Source organism: Nerophis lumbriciformis, linkage group LG31 (genome assembly GCF_033978685.3).
Source record: "Nerophis lumbriciformis linkage group LG31, RoL_Nlum_v2.1, whole genome shotgun sequence".
Classification (NCBI taxonomy): Eukaryota; Metazoa; Chordata; class Actinopteri; order Syngnathiformes; family Syngnathidae; genus Nerophis; species Nerophis lumbriciformis.
The window spans coordinates 1,865,753-1,880,055 of record NC_084578.2 but is presented as its reverse complement, the minus strand read 5'-3'; the positions used below and the strand labels follow the sequence as shown (position 1 = coordinate 1,880,055).

The 14,303-nt window shown below is 41.4% G+C and overlaps 1 protein-coding gene across 2 annotated transcripts in view; it reads left to right on the top strand.

Annotated features, from left to right (window-relative positions):
• Window positions 1-308: 308 nt before the first annotated feature.
• Window positions 309-14,303, top strand: part of cpap (centrosome assembly and centriole elongation protein) — a 62,981-nt gene continuing 48,986 nt past the window's right edge. Inside the window, exons 1-2 of one of the 2 annotated variants that reach the window (XM_061926116.2) lie at window positions 309-510; window positions 584-974. In XM_061926116.2, coding sequence (XP_061782100.1) covers window positions 603-974 — 372 coding nt within the window. In that variant the 5' untranslated portion in view covers window positions 309-510; window positions 584-602. Of the gene's footprint in view, window positions 511-579; window positions 975-14,303 lie in introns of both variants that reach the window. The other variant, XM_061926115.2, reaches the window with a different exon arrangement.

The window sequence follows — 14,303 nt, the reverse complement described above, 5'->3', positions numbered from 1 at the left end:
ACTGTATTTATATTATTCACATGTGAATAATGCTGTATAATAGACTGTATTTATATTATTCACATGTGAATAATACTGTATGATAGACCGTATTTATATTATTCACATGTAAAAAATACCTAAGTGTTTATTGTGTATTTGTGAGCGAACTATGGTGCTGAATTTCCCCCAGGGATCAATAAAGTACTTTCTATTATATTCCCTCCAATCCGGCAGGTGGCGGTAAAATGTTTACGCCGCCTTTGAAAGACTTCTTCTGACGTCACTTCCGCTGCTGCTGACGACTCAACTCTCGCGGGCTTTGTTGTGTCATGGCGGCAAGGTTCGAAAGCGAGTCGTTTGGAGAGTTTTAAAAAGACTTGAAATATTAATTCCCCCCCCGCGGTCCCTCATGACTCCCTCGGCGGCGTTCAAGGTGCGCATTTGGGCCACTTTTATCAATGTTTACCCGCGCCCGAGGCTGATTTTGGAGGTACTTGTTGCGGCGTCGCCTGTCTCCCTCCCAGCGTGGTAAGAGTTCGCTATTTGACGAAGATGAAGTTGGTAAAAAATGTCTTTATTTGACTGTAATGTGCCTAGAAAGTGTCCCGTGAAGAGTCGCCATGTTATCTCCGGCCGCCGGGCTTCCATACGCCGAGGTGGACTTTTTGTCCCGCTGGTTGCCCTGCAGCTCCAAGGCCGGTGTCATCCTCAACGCCGGCCCGGACCTGCTGCAGTACACGCCCCCCTGGGCCACCCCGGCTACTCCGCCCCAGGAGCCGGACGAGGGCGATTCCTGCTCCTCGGACTTCGCCCCGCTGGCGACCTCTGTGGACAGCAGCTGCCTGGACCCCGAGGACCTGTCGGGGCCACCTGGAGGCGACATGCCTGGGAGTGACAGCCCCGGGACGGGAGCCAGCAGGACCTCACAGGGAGAGGCTGCGGTGTCCCACCACCACTCACGGAAAGATCCCGTGACGGCCAAACTGGAAAAGGTAGGACAAATTCAATTCTCTCCACTTCTGTAACAGCTTCTTCCCTCAGGCCGTAAGACTCTTGAACGCATCATAATAATCCCCCCAATTCCAGTGTTTCCCACACATTCATTTATTTGTGGCGGCCCGCCACGAAAGAATTACGTCCGCCACAAATGGATTTTTCGGCTTTTGACTCGCTCGACCGCTCATAAAAGCAATGGGACTCTGTCTGTGAATGTACCTTGTAGTTACAACTCCGGTGCAGTAGGTGGCGGTAGCCTACTATGCATTGTAACTCCGCACTTAATTCACCTGGTGGGCCAGAAGAAGAAGAAGAAGAAGAAGACGGCGGAGTAAAAGAACGGACCGACCGGATCAAAATACGAGGGTAATATAGGTTGTAGGTAGATAAGTTATAGCTGCATCGCTCGCGGCTCGTCATATATTTAACGTTAATCCGCGATTTCACCGAGCGTTTCACTCACGGTGAGCAGCCTGACGCTGCTTCATTAACACCGCCGCTGTTGTCACGTCACGTGTTACCATACCGACGAGCTAACTTGTCCAGGTTATAACCCTGTTGTCAATAAACACACGTGGAGACGGTGCTTCAGATACTACATTAATACTCAAGCTAAAATGTCCACTGCAGCATGTGAATGCAATGAAAAGAATAAAATCTGAGCCAACCAGCTGTTAAAATATTGTCCAGGTTAATGTTTTGGCCATTAAAGGCCCTTCATTTCAAGATTTCAACTGTGATTGGGCTTTAAACAGGTGGCTGACCTGTTCAGATGGGTGTAACTCAGGGGTGCTCACACTTTTTCTGCAGGCGAGCTACTTTTCAATTGATCAAGTCGTGGGGATCTACCTCATTCATATATATCATTTATATTTACTTGTTTATGAAATATATGTTTTTGTTAACAAGTTCAATCAATCAATCCATCTTTATTTATATAGCCCTAAATCACAAGTGTCTCAAAGGGCTGCACAAGCCACAACGACATCCTCGGTACAAAGCCCACATACGGGCAAGGAAAAACTCACCCCAGTGGGACGTCGATGTGAATGACTATGAGAAACCTTGGAGAGGACCGCATATGTGGGTAACCCCCCCCCTCTAGGGGAGACCGAAAGCAATGGATGTCGAGTGGGTCTGACATAATATTGTGAGAGTCCAGTCCATAGTGGATCCAACATAATAGTAAGAGTCCAGTCCATAGTGGGGCCAGCAGGACACCATCCCGAGCGGAGACGGGTCAGCAGCGTAGAGATGTTCCCAGCCAATGCACAGGCGAGCGGTCCACCCCGGGTCCCGACTCTGGACAGCCCCCCCCCCCCCCCCCCCCCCCCCCCCCCCCCCCTCAAGGAAAAGGGGAGCAGAGGAGAAAAGAAAAGAAACGGCAGATCAACTGGTCTAACGGGGGGCTATTTAAAGGCTAGAGTATACAAATGAGTTTTAAGATGGGACTTAAATGCTTCTACTGAGGTAGCATCTCTAATTGTTACCGGGAGGGCATTCCATAGTACTGGAGCCCCAATAGAAAACGCTCTATTGCCCGCAGACTTTTTTTGGGCTCTGGGAATCACTAATTAAAGTTAAAGGTGTTTAATGATAATACAAGCATGTTTAACACATATAGTTAATATTATTAATAAATTAAAGGTGTTTAATGATAATACAAGTATGTTTAATACATATAGTTAATATTGTTAACAAGTTAAAGGTGTTTAATGATAATACAAGCATGTTTAACACATATAGTTAATATTGTTAACAAGTTAAAGGTGTTTAAAGATAATACAAGCATGTTTAACACATATTGTTAATAAATTAAAGGTGTTTAATGATAATACAAGTATGTTTAATACATATAGTTAATATTGTTAACAAGTTAAAGGTGTTTAATGATAATACAAGCATGTTTAACACATATAGTTAATATTGTTAACAAGTTAAAGGTGTTTAAAGATAATACAAGCATGTTTAACACATATAGTTAATATTGTTAACAAGTTAAAGGTGTTTAAAGATAATACAAGCATGTTTAACACATATAGTTAATATTGTTAACAAGTTAAAGGTGTTTAAAAATAATACAAGCATGTTTAACACATATAGATTCCTTTCTTTCATGAAGACAAGAATATAAGTTGGTGTATTACCTGATTCTGATGACTTGCATTGATTGGAATCAGACAGTGGTGCTGATAACGTCCGCATTTTCGAATGGAGGAGAAAAAAAGTCCTCCTTTCTGTCCAATACCACATGAAAGTGGTTGGTTTTTGGCATCTTATTTGTCCAGCTTCTGTACTCCTTTGTATACACTTTACAAGAAATACATTGTCGGCAAACTCCGTAGCTTGGTAGCTTGTGCACGCCAGCTTTCTGAGACTCTTATTTTGTTAGCGCAACTGTGCAGTCGGTCTTTGGAGTTTTGACGACAGGTACGGCACCAGAGTCTGTTGAAATAAAGTGTTTCTCGCCTTCCTGTCGGTAATTTTAATGAGCTAAATATGTACATAAAGTGTTGTACTTATATTCCAACTCCGCGTTCTTCTTGGTCATCGCCGCTGCCGCCGTCACCCCCTGACCCCCGACCACACCACCACAAATAGATGCCTGTCCTGTGGGAAACACTGAATTCCCCCCAGAAATGGATGAAATGGCTGGAATATAAAGACAATATAACATACATCCATAAACCTGGATGCATATGCAAAAGTGCAATATATTTATCTGTACAGTAATCTATTTATTTATATCTGCACCTTATTGCTCTTTTATCCTGCACTACCTTGAGCTAATGCAACGAAATTTCGTTCTTATCTGTGTCATACTTGCCAACCCTCCCGGATTTTCCGGGAGACTCCCGAAATTCAGCGCCTCTCCCGAAAACCTCCCGGGACAAATTTTCTCCCGAAAATCTCCCGAAATTCCATGCAGACCTGAGTGACGTGTTGACAGTCTGTTCACACGTCCGCTTTCCCACAATTTAAACAGCTAATGATCGAGGGCGAGTTCTTGGTTTCTTATGTGGGTTTATTGTTAGGCAGTTTCATTAACGTCCTCCCAGCGCGGCAACAACACACAACAACAGCAGTCAAGTTTTCGTCTGCCGTAAAGCAGTTCGTCTGCCGTAAACAGCAATGTTGTGATACTTTTAAACAGGACAATACTGCCATCTACTGTACATGCATATGTGACCCACCCATAATGTGTCACATTTTTGTGTTGATTTATTTATTTTATTTTGTGGTTTGAATTCGTTTTTGGAGCAGTCATTACACATTTATCAGTATTCACATTGGTCAGTAGGGGGCAGTAGGGCGTTTCTTCCCAATTGAATGCTATCACCTGCACACCGGAAGTGTCTTGTCGTTCTGATGAGCGCGACCAGTCTGTGAACAATTGAAACGTCCTGTGTGCTTTTTCCTCCTGTATAACAGGCTAGTTTTGGTGAATCAACTCACTGAATAATATCCATGTGATCTTTATAAGTTTAAGTACACATTCTGATGGTGGTGCCTAACTCTAAAGTGTTTGTGAGTTGTAGTTTGTATTTGTGAATGAATCCAGTGCACAGCTGCAGTAATCAATACAAAAAGGCGACGTGAGTGCGCAATGTTTATATAAGAACTTCTGATCCTAATTCAGACTCCCAAATTAGAGCTCCCGTTTTCTTATTGATTTTATAATGTATATTTGTATAATGTGTGTGTTCTGAAATAGTGACAGAGAATAGAACAAGGATGGACAATTCAACCCTTAACTCAACAATGAGTAGATGAGTGTTATGTGTGTGTATATGTGTAAATAAATGAACACTGAAATTCAAGTATTTCTTTTATTTATTTATATATATATATATACATATATTTATATATATATATATACATATATATATATATATATATATATATATATATATATATATATATATATATATATATATATATATATATATATATATATATATATATATATATATATATATATATATATATAGCTAGAATTCACTGAAAGTCAAGTATTTCTTATATATATATATATCTTAACCACGCCCCCAACCACGCGCCCCGCCCCACCCACGACCACCCCCCCCACCCCCCACCTCCTGAAATCAGAGGTCTCAAGGTTGGCAAGTATGTGTAAAGTTCACATTTGAATGCCAATAAAAGGAATTAGTGCAATTAGAAAAATATGCGTAATCGTTGGGGAAACGTAAAATAGACTCCGAGTGTAGAGTTTTTAAACATCAGTGGACGTATGACTTTTTTCTGTTCAGTGTAAGGAAAAGGTAGATTGTCCAATCTGTAATGAGACATATACACAGTATATATATAGCTGTATATTTGGGTCAAAAAGTTTGGGGACCCCAGACTTAATCCATTCCATCATTTGATTCCACATACTGATATGCTAAAAGTCTTTAGTGTTGTGCGTGCATACAAACATTTTAACTTCCATTTTCCTCTCAGGTTATATTTCTCTTTTGTTGGGAAGAATTGTCGTACATTCTTGGCTAGCAGGTTATAGTTTGCTTTGGACATGATTTTAGCTGTTTGCAAATGCACCAAATCATTGAATTTCAATATTCTTGATTCAATAAATAAAGCGTTGATCTGTTATTCTAATTGATCTTTTTCGCAACAAGATTAGTGAATGTTATTTCCTAGGGGTGTAACGGTACACAAAAATTTCGGTTCAGTACTTACCTCGGTTTTGAGGTCACGGTTCGGTTAATTTTCGGTACAGTAAGAAAACAACAAATTGTACATTTTTTAGTTATTTATTTACCAAATTTGTAAACAATGGCTTTATCCTTTATTTAACATTGGGAACACTATAATAATTCTGCCCACGTTAATCAACATTAAACTGCCTCAAGTTGTTGCTCAGATTAAATAAAATGACAAAACTTTTCTTCTACATATAAAAAGTGCAACATTAAACTGTTTCAAGTCAACTCATCATGCATTTGGGAAGCCTGTAGTTGATTTATTATGTAAATGTTATATTTTTATTAACATGTGATAGCAGGGACCCTGCCATTCAAAACTAGGCTGCTACATTACTAATGATTAATGTAACTATAGCTGAAAAAATGGTACAATAGCAATAGGAGAGACTATTCATCCCTGAACACCATGGAGTTCATGTACCGTATTTTCCGCACCATAAGCCGCCCTGGGTTATAAGCCGCGCCTTCAATGAACGGCATATTTCAAAACTTTGTCCACCTATAAGCCGCCCCGTGTTATAAGCCGCATCTAACTGCGCTAGAGGGAATGTCAAAAAAACAGTCAGATAGGTCAGTCAAACTTTAATAATATATTAAAAACCAGCGTTCTAACAACTCTGTTCACTCCCAAAATGTACGGTAATGTGCAAATGTGCAATCAATAAGCATCAATAACTTAATGTTGCTCGAACGTTAATGTCACAACACACAAAATAAACATAACGCTCACTTTCTGAAGTTATTCTTCATTCATAAATCCCTCGAATTCTTCTCCTTCGGTGTCCGAATTAAAAAGTTGGGCGAATACGGGATCCAAAATGGCCGGCTCCGTCTCGTCGCAGTGCTGTGAATCCTGCCTTCCGGAAAGCTCGGACCACAGTTGTGACCGAAATATCCGCCCAGGCATTTACGATCCACTGGCAGATGTTGGCATATGTCATCCGGCGCTGTCTCCCTGTCTTAGTGAAGGTGTGTTCGCCTTCGGTCATCCATTGTTCCCACGCCGTTCGCAGTCGTGCTTTAAATGCCCTGTTGACACCAATATCGAGCGGTTGGAGTTCTTTGGTTAAATATTGCCTTAAGTTTAAATTCTGCGTTATACTCGTGTCGCTTAGTAGGAGCCATTTTGTGGTCTTTACAGATGTAAACACACAAATGAAATGAAACGCAATATCCGGGGGCTTCTTCTTCTATGGGGGCGGGTGGTTGCTTACAGTAGAAGAAGAAGCGCTTCCTCTTCTATGGGGGCGGGTGCTTACCTTGGCGGTTGCTTACCATAGAAGAAGAAGCGCTTCCTCTTCTACGGGGAAAAAAGATGGCGGCTGTTTACCGTAGTTGCGAGACCGAAACTTTATGAAAATAAATATTTATATTAATCCATATATAAGGCGCACCGGGTTATAAGCCGCACTGTCAGCTTTTGTGAAAATTTGTGGTTTTTAGGTGCGGCTTATAGTGCGGAAAATACGGTAGGCTTTATGATGCAGTTACATTATTATATCAACTATCAGAGACAGAAACTCTTCATTTAACATAATGTCCTTTTTTGCTGCTTCAACACAGCTCAATCAACACAGAAAAAGGTAACGTGAAATAACAGACGGACAGGGCTTTGCTGTCCGTAACACACACACACGTACACACACACACAGCGCAAAATGAGCTAACGTTACGCTAAAAGCGAATTAGCCTTCACCTCAAGCCAGGACTGCGAGCGAGCTGAGCTGCCTTTTATATTTCTAGAAGGTCAACGGGCTCATAGTGATGTTACTAGTAGTTGACTGGGAGGTGTTTATTATCATTTGGGGAGAGTCCGCTGCCTGATGATTACCTGCTAAACGCTGAGCACTGACTACATGCGCTCTGAATACGCACTGCTGATTGGCTGTTACCGCTCTGAGTGTAACCAATCAGATGGTTGTGTGGGTGGGACAATGCTGGGTGCTGTGTAGAGGACTGACAGAAACAGAGGCAGAAGGAAGCGGAGGCGGTTACTTAATATGTTCGTGTGGAAACTCGTTCGGTACACCTCCGAACCGAACCGAAACCCCCGTACCGAAACGGTTCGATACAAATACACGTACCGTTACACCTCTAGTGTTTCCCCATATTTCTGTGAGCAGTAGAGAATATGAAGTGGTTTTTGGTCCAAGAACATATTTTGCTTTACGCATTATATAAACATTTATATCCCAATATATGTGTTTTATATCGGTCAATATTGATAATTATTGATATTTTATGTAAACATTTGTTATTTCAAATATAAACGTTCTCTGATTATAGTCCCCTCAGCTGTCAAGGCAGAAAAGAAAGCAAGGAAAACAAACAATGTAAACAAGCAGGTTTACTGCCAGGAAGTTACGGCTGTGTGACGTTTTATTTGGTCTGTTATTCGTAGTATGACAAGGAATTTATTTTATGCAGTAATTATTAGAATTACTATTATTTTAAAGTTACACATTTCTGCGATTTTGTCATTTCTTTCATGTATACAGTCCTGCACCTGAGTTCCTACCTGTTATTTCCATATACCCGAATAGGGCGCGGACGAGGGTTGAATAGAAAAGAGGCGGGCGTTACAAATTGCCGTGCTGTCGAGGTGACACTTTCTTCACTCACTCATTTTTAGTTTCTCTTCTCACTCCAGGCAAAGAATCAACAGCAAGGCAACAAAATGGCGCAGCCAAACCTGCTAGTTGTTACTCTTACCTGATTGGCTGTTAGCGTGGCCCTCCCATTGCTTTTTGATCACTTCCTGTTTTGTAAGGTTACCTGCTAGAGTGCATTCGTTCACGCAACCAACCTTGCTCCATTACTTCCGCTTTCTTCCCACCAAAAAATATTAATTTATCGAACGTATTAGCGGACGCATCTTATATTGATATCCATTATGTGCCTATTGCCATGTATATTGATGTCGTTTTATTATTATTATTATATTTTGTGTTTTTGCCATACACAAAAACGGTTTTCTTTGACCAAAACAAACCAAAAACATAAAGAAATAATAAAAAACTCACTATTGACGGACAGATGTGAAGTTGATCTTGAACAGGGGTGTCCAAACTACGTCCCGAGAAATGTGTGCAAGTGTAACGTTTATGTTTACGTTAGTGAACCTCACTCTCGGACAACTTCAAGAGTAGCTCGGTAGTGTTGCGTCGACCAGCTCTTCCTCCCAGGGAATCTAAATTACTGGTCAATCCCAAGTTCTTTTGATGACATATATGCTGAGTAAGAAGGACCATCAAGACAGAATAGGAATATTATTGTCATGTCTGTGTCATCATGTTTTGTTTTAAGTCATGTTTTTGTTTAGTTATAGGAATCTTTAGTTTCTGGCTTTTCACTCCCTTGTTACTGTCATGACTTGATCTTGGGTGTTAGCTTTTCCGGGATGCAACGGAAAGTTGGCTAGGGCTGGGAATTGTTCAGGTGGGGTGGCTCAGCATCACGATGTCAAGCCACAGCCTCCAGCACGACCGCCCTCACCAGTCTTCCGACCCGTCAAGCCACAGCCTCCAGCTGACGACCTCACCACATTTATGCTCGACACATTTATAACTCCTTTTCATGTCCATCGTTCACGCTGCTCCTTTTTTGTCCATACCAAGTAAGTTTTCTTTATTCAAGCCATAGTTTGCAAGTTTTGTTTAATTGTTCATAGTTTCTGCCAATGTGCAAGTTTTGTGTTTATAGTCTAGTTTTGTACCTCCGCCCCTGTGCGCGCTTTTCGTTTATTCCTTTTTTGATAGTTTAAATAAATCATGTACCTACATTCCCGTCTCGCCCGAGCCAACTTTCCGTTGCATCCCGGAAAAGTTAACACCCAAGATCAAGTCATGACAGTAACAAGGGAGTGAAAAGCCAGAAACTAAAGATTCCGATAACTAAACAAAAACATGACTTAAAACAAAACATGATTACACAGACATGACAATTATCAAGTTTTACTGAAATTTCAGGAGATCAACTTAACCAATACATTCATATCGGCTACTCTAGTTGATCTGACATTCAAACGGAAGAGCCAACTTCTTGCACACAAAGAAAGCCCCCACCTCTCCCTCTCGCAACACTGATAAGGAAGAAGTGGGGGAGGTATTCACATTCCAATGGTTGAGACACTAAACAGACCTCTGAAGACAAAGAGAAACTGGTAGAATATACAAAGGAAAAGTACTAGTTGATCCAAACATGGCTATGAATAGAGAAAGAACTCTTAAACATATATGCATTCTCCACAGTAGTCGGCACCCTCGCCTTTCATGTGGACGGCCAGAGTTAGGGTACCGTATTTTCCGCACTATTAGCCGCACCTAAAAACCACAAATTTACTCAAAAGCTGACAGTGCGGCTTATAACCCGGTGCGCTTTATATATGGATTAATATTAAGATTCATTTTCATAAAGTTTAGGTCTCGCAAATACGGTAAACAGCCGCCATCTTTTTTCTTCTTCTACGGCAAGCAACCGCCAAGGTAAGCACCCGCCCCCATAGAAGAGGAAGCGCTTCTTCTTCTACTGTAAGCAACCACCCGCCCCCGTAGAAGAAGAAGAAGTGCGCGGATATTACATTTCATTTCCTTTGTGTGTTTACATCTGTAAAGACCACAAAATGGCTCCTACTAAGCGACAGGTTTCCGGTTCATGAAAAGACGCAATCTCTCCATCCGCACACGGACTACTATTTCACAGCAACTGCCTAAAGACTTTCAAGAAAAGCTGGCTACTTTCCGTGCATATTGTAAAAACAAGATAGCTGAAAAAAAGATCCGGCCAGAGAACATTATCAACATGGACGAGGTTCCACTGACTTTTGATATTCCTGTGAACCGCACTGTGGATACAACGGGAGCACGTACGGTGAATATTCGAACCACAGGGAATGAGAAGTCATCCTTCACTGTGGTTCTAGCTTGCCATGCTAATGGCCAGAAACTTCCACCCATGGTGATATTCAAAAGGAAGACCTTGCCAAAAGAGACCTTTCCAGCCGGCGTCATCATAAAAGCTAACTCGAAGGGATGGATGGATGAAGAAAAGATGAGCGAGTGGTTAAGGGAAGTTTACGCGAAGAGGCCGGGTGGCTTTTTTCACGCAGCTCCGTCCATGTTGATATACGACTCCATGCGCGCCCACATCACGCTGGTTTTTAATATATTATTAAAGTTTGACTGACCTATCTGACTGTTTTTTTGACATTCCCTTTAGCGCAGTTAGATGCGGCTTATAACACGGGGCGGCTTATAGGTGGACAAAGTTTTGAAATATGCCGTTCATTGAAGGCGCGGCTTATAACCCAGGGCGCCTTATGGTGCGGAAAATACGGTAATCATATTTCTAAGCAACGTGAACAAAATATCAATGAAAATGGACAAAACCGTAAGAAAAGGCAGCTGACTGGCCTTCAGAAACATATTTGGATCGTTCGCTTTTATTTCCTGCTACTCATTTTCCTCATCTTTCCTGACTGTAGTCTCTAATTATATAGCAACTTTCTTTCACTCTCTTGTCTCCCCCCTCCTTATGTGAGTAGGCCCTCCCTCCCCTCCTGCTCTGCATCGCCAACATGTCGACCAATCACGTGCGGCGTTGACAGCAAAAAAAAAAAGAGATAATAAAACAAAACAAGGCGTCTCGTTCATTAAAGGCCCGCTAAGCACGGTCGACTTTAAAGAGGTGTCTTTAAAGAGGGTTGGCTTAAAGAGCCAATGTGAGAATGAGTCTCCAGTGTCTTTTGTCAGGATTTAACAATGACATATCCAAGATTGTCCCGCTAACTTACATACAACATCACCAGACACGTGGGCTCAGATGTTTGGATTGTAAATTAGAAAGGATCCTCCTGCACAGATGGGCCACAAGAGTCTCCACCTTTTCAAGCAGCTGCTGCTAACCCACCAACAGAAGGCTCCGGTAACAACAGCTTTTGTGAGGAAACACAGCAGAAATGTTGTGGTTTCATGAAAACATTTGTCCTAGATTCTCATTTGATCTTCATCTAATACTAATATTCCATGAATCTGATTAGATAACATCTTCAATTTATATTCTGTTGCTTCCATGAATCCTTTCAGCAGTGTAACTAATCAAATGGATAAAATCCACACTGCAAAGAAGAAGGTAAATCAAGTTGAATAGAATGTAAAATATGGTAAAATACGGTAAATACCGTATTTTCCGCACCATAAGCCGCCCCGTGTTATAAGCCGCATCTAACTGCGCTAAAGGGAATGTCAAAAAAACAGTCAGATAGGTCAGTCAAACTTTAATAATATATTAAAAACCAGCGTGATGTGGGCGCGCATGGAGTCGTATATCAACATGGACGGAGCTGCGTGAAAAAAGCCACCCGGCCTCTTCGCGTAAACTTCCCTTAACCACTCGCTCATCTTTTCTTCATCCATCCATCCCTTCGAGTTAGCTTTTATGATGACGCCGGCTGGAAAGGTCTCTTTTGGCAAGGTCTTCCTTTTGAATATCACCATGGGTGGAAGTTTCTGGCCATTAGCATGGCAAGCTAGAACCACAGTGAAGGATGACTTCTCATTCCCTGTGGTGCGAATATTCACTGTACGTGCTCCCGTTGTATCCACAGTGCGGTTCACAGGAATATCAAAAGTCAGTGGAACCTCGTCCATGTTGATAATGTTCTCTGGCCGGATCTTTTTTTCAGCTATCTTGTTTTTACAATATGCACGGAAAGTAGCCAGCTTTTCTTGAAAGTCTTTAGGCAGTTGCTGTGAAATAGTAGTCCGTGTGCGGATGGAGAGATTGCGTCTTTTCATGAACCGGAAACCTGTCGCTTAGTAGGAGCCATTTTGTGGTCTTTACAGATGTAAACACACAAAGGAAATGAAACGTAATATCCGCGCGCTTCTTCTTCTTCTACGGGGGCGGGTGGTTGCTTACAGTAGAAGAAGAAGCACTTCCTCTTCTATGGGGGCGGGTGCTTACCTTGGCGGTTGCTTGCCGTAGAAGAAGACGCGCTTCCTGTTCTACGGGGGAAAAAGATGGCGGCTGTTTACCGTAGTTGCGAGACCTAAACTTTATGAAAATGAATCTTAATATTAATCCATCTATAAAGCGCACCGGGTTATAAGCCGCACTGTCAGCTTTTGAGTAAATTTGTGGTTTTTAGGTGCGGCTAATAGTGCGGAAAATACGGTAGATAACATCTTCAATTTATATTCTGTTGCTTCCATGAATCCTTTCAGCAGTGTAACTAATCAAATGGATACAATCCACACTGCAAAGAAGAAGGTAAATCAAGTTGAATAGAATGTAAAATATGGTAAAATACGGTAAATAGATGTTATTAGAAGTGAATTACATGTAAAAGAAAGTAAATAGGAGGTTAAAGAAAGTAAATACAAGGTAAACAAAAGTGAATTAAAGGTAAAACAAGGTAAATATTAAAGCTGCAAGCAGCATTGGTCGGGCCCGCGTATTTGGCAGGTGCTAGTCCTAAGTGTCCCAATACTTTTGTCTACTTTTAGTCCGAAGTGTCCCAAGACTTTTGTCTAGTGTACCTACCTTGTCTGCATTGTGTGGGCACGCTGGTGCTTCCTGCTTTTAAGCAGCCATCTTGAGAAAACAGCAGTGCAGCAGCATCAGCGCAGCGGTTCTTTGAAGGCTCATAAAATCAAAACCGGAGCAGTTATAAAAATTATTTCGATAACTTTTATTTGGAAGGGTTCAATCTCTCTCCTGTGTTAGTTTGAAGCCGAAACGACAAACGCGCTCAGAGGAGATAATGTTTGAAGAGAAGTGACCGGTTTATAAAAAATTTTTGTTTTGAAGGGGAAATTGCAAACTTCCTGTTGATTTTTGCTGAGGGTTGTGAATATATGAAAAGTAGGTCTAAGTGAGACCTACATAGAGGGTTTTGTTTCATGTCTTTCTGACTTTCCCAGTGGGAGTTACAGGCAGTTTTGTCATTTTTTTCTTCCGAGGAGCAGTTTTTTTTGCGTTTTATTAAAAAATTGTTCAAGAGCGCAATTTTTAAATTTGGGGTTAGGTTTTTTTATTAGATCGCAATATTTGCCAGTCCTGAGGTGTGCGTTCAGTTTGGTGAGTTTTGAAGCATGTTAAGGGGGTCAAATTACAGCTCAAAGAGGCAAAAGTGACTGTTTTTAGTACTTTTTTGTCTTGAAGGGGGAATTGCCAACTTCCTGTTGATTTTTGCCCGAGAATATACTATTATGAAATCTAGGTCTAAGTCACACCTACATAAAGGTTTTTGTTTCATGTCTCTCCGACCTTCCTAGTGGGAGTTACAGGCAGTCTAGTTTTTTTTTCCCCTAAGGGGCGCTAGAGCGCAATTTTGATTTTTGCGGTTCGTTTTTTTTAATAAAAGACAATTTTCGCAGGTCCTGATATGTGGGTCAAATATGGTGAGTTTTGAAGCATGTTAAGTGGGTCAAATTAGTGCTCAAAGAGGCGGCGGAAGAAAAAGAATAAAGAATAAAACCTTACAAATACAATAGGTCCTTATGTCCCATTGCATAAGGGAGTCCTTATACAATGGGCCATGCGGGCCCTAATAAGGTAAATAAAGGGTAAAGGAAGATAAATAAAAGTAAAAGAAGA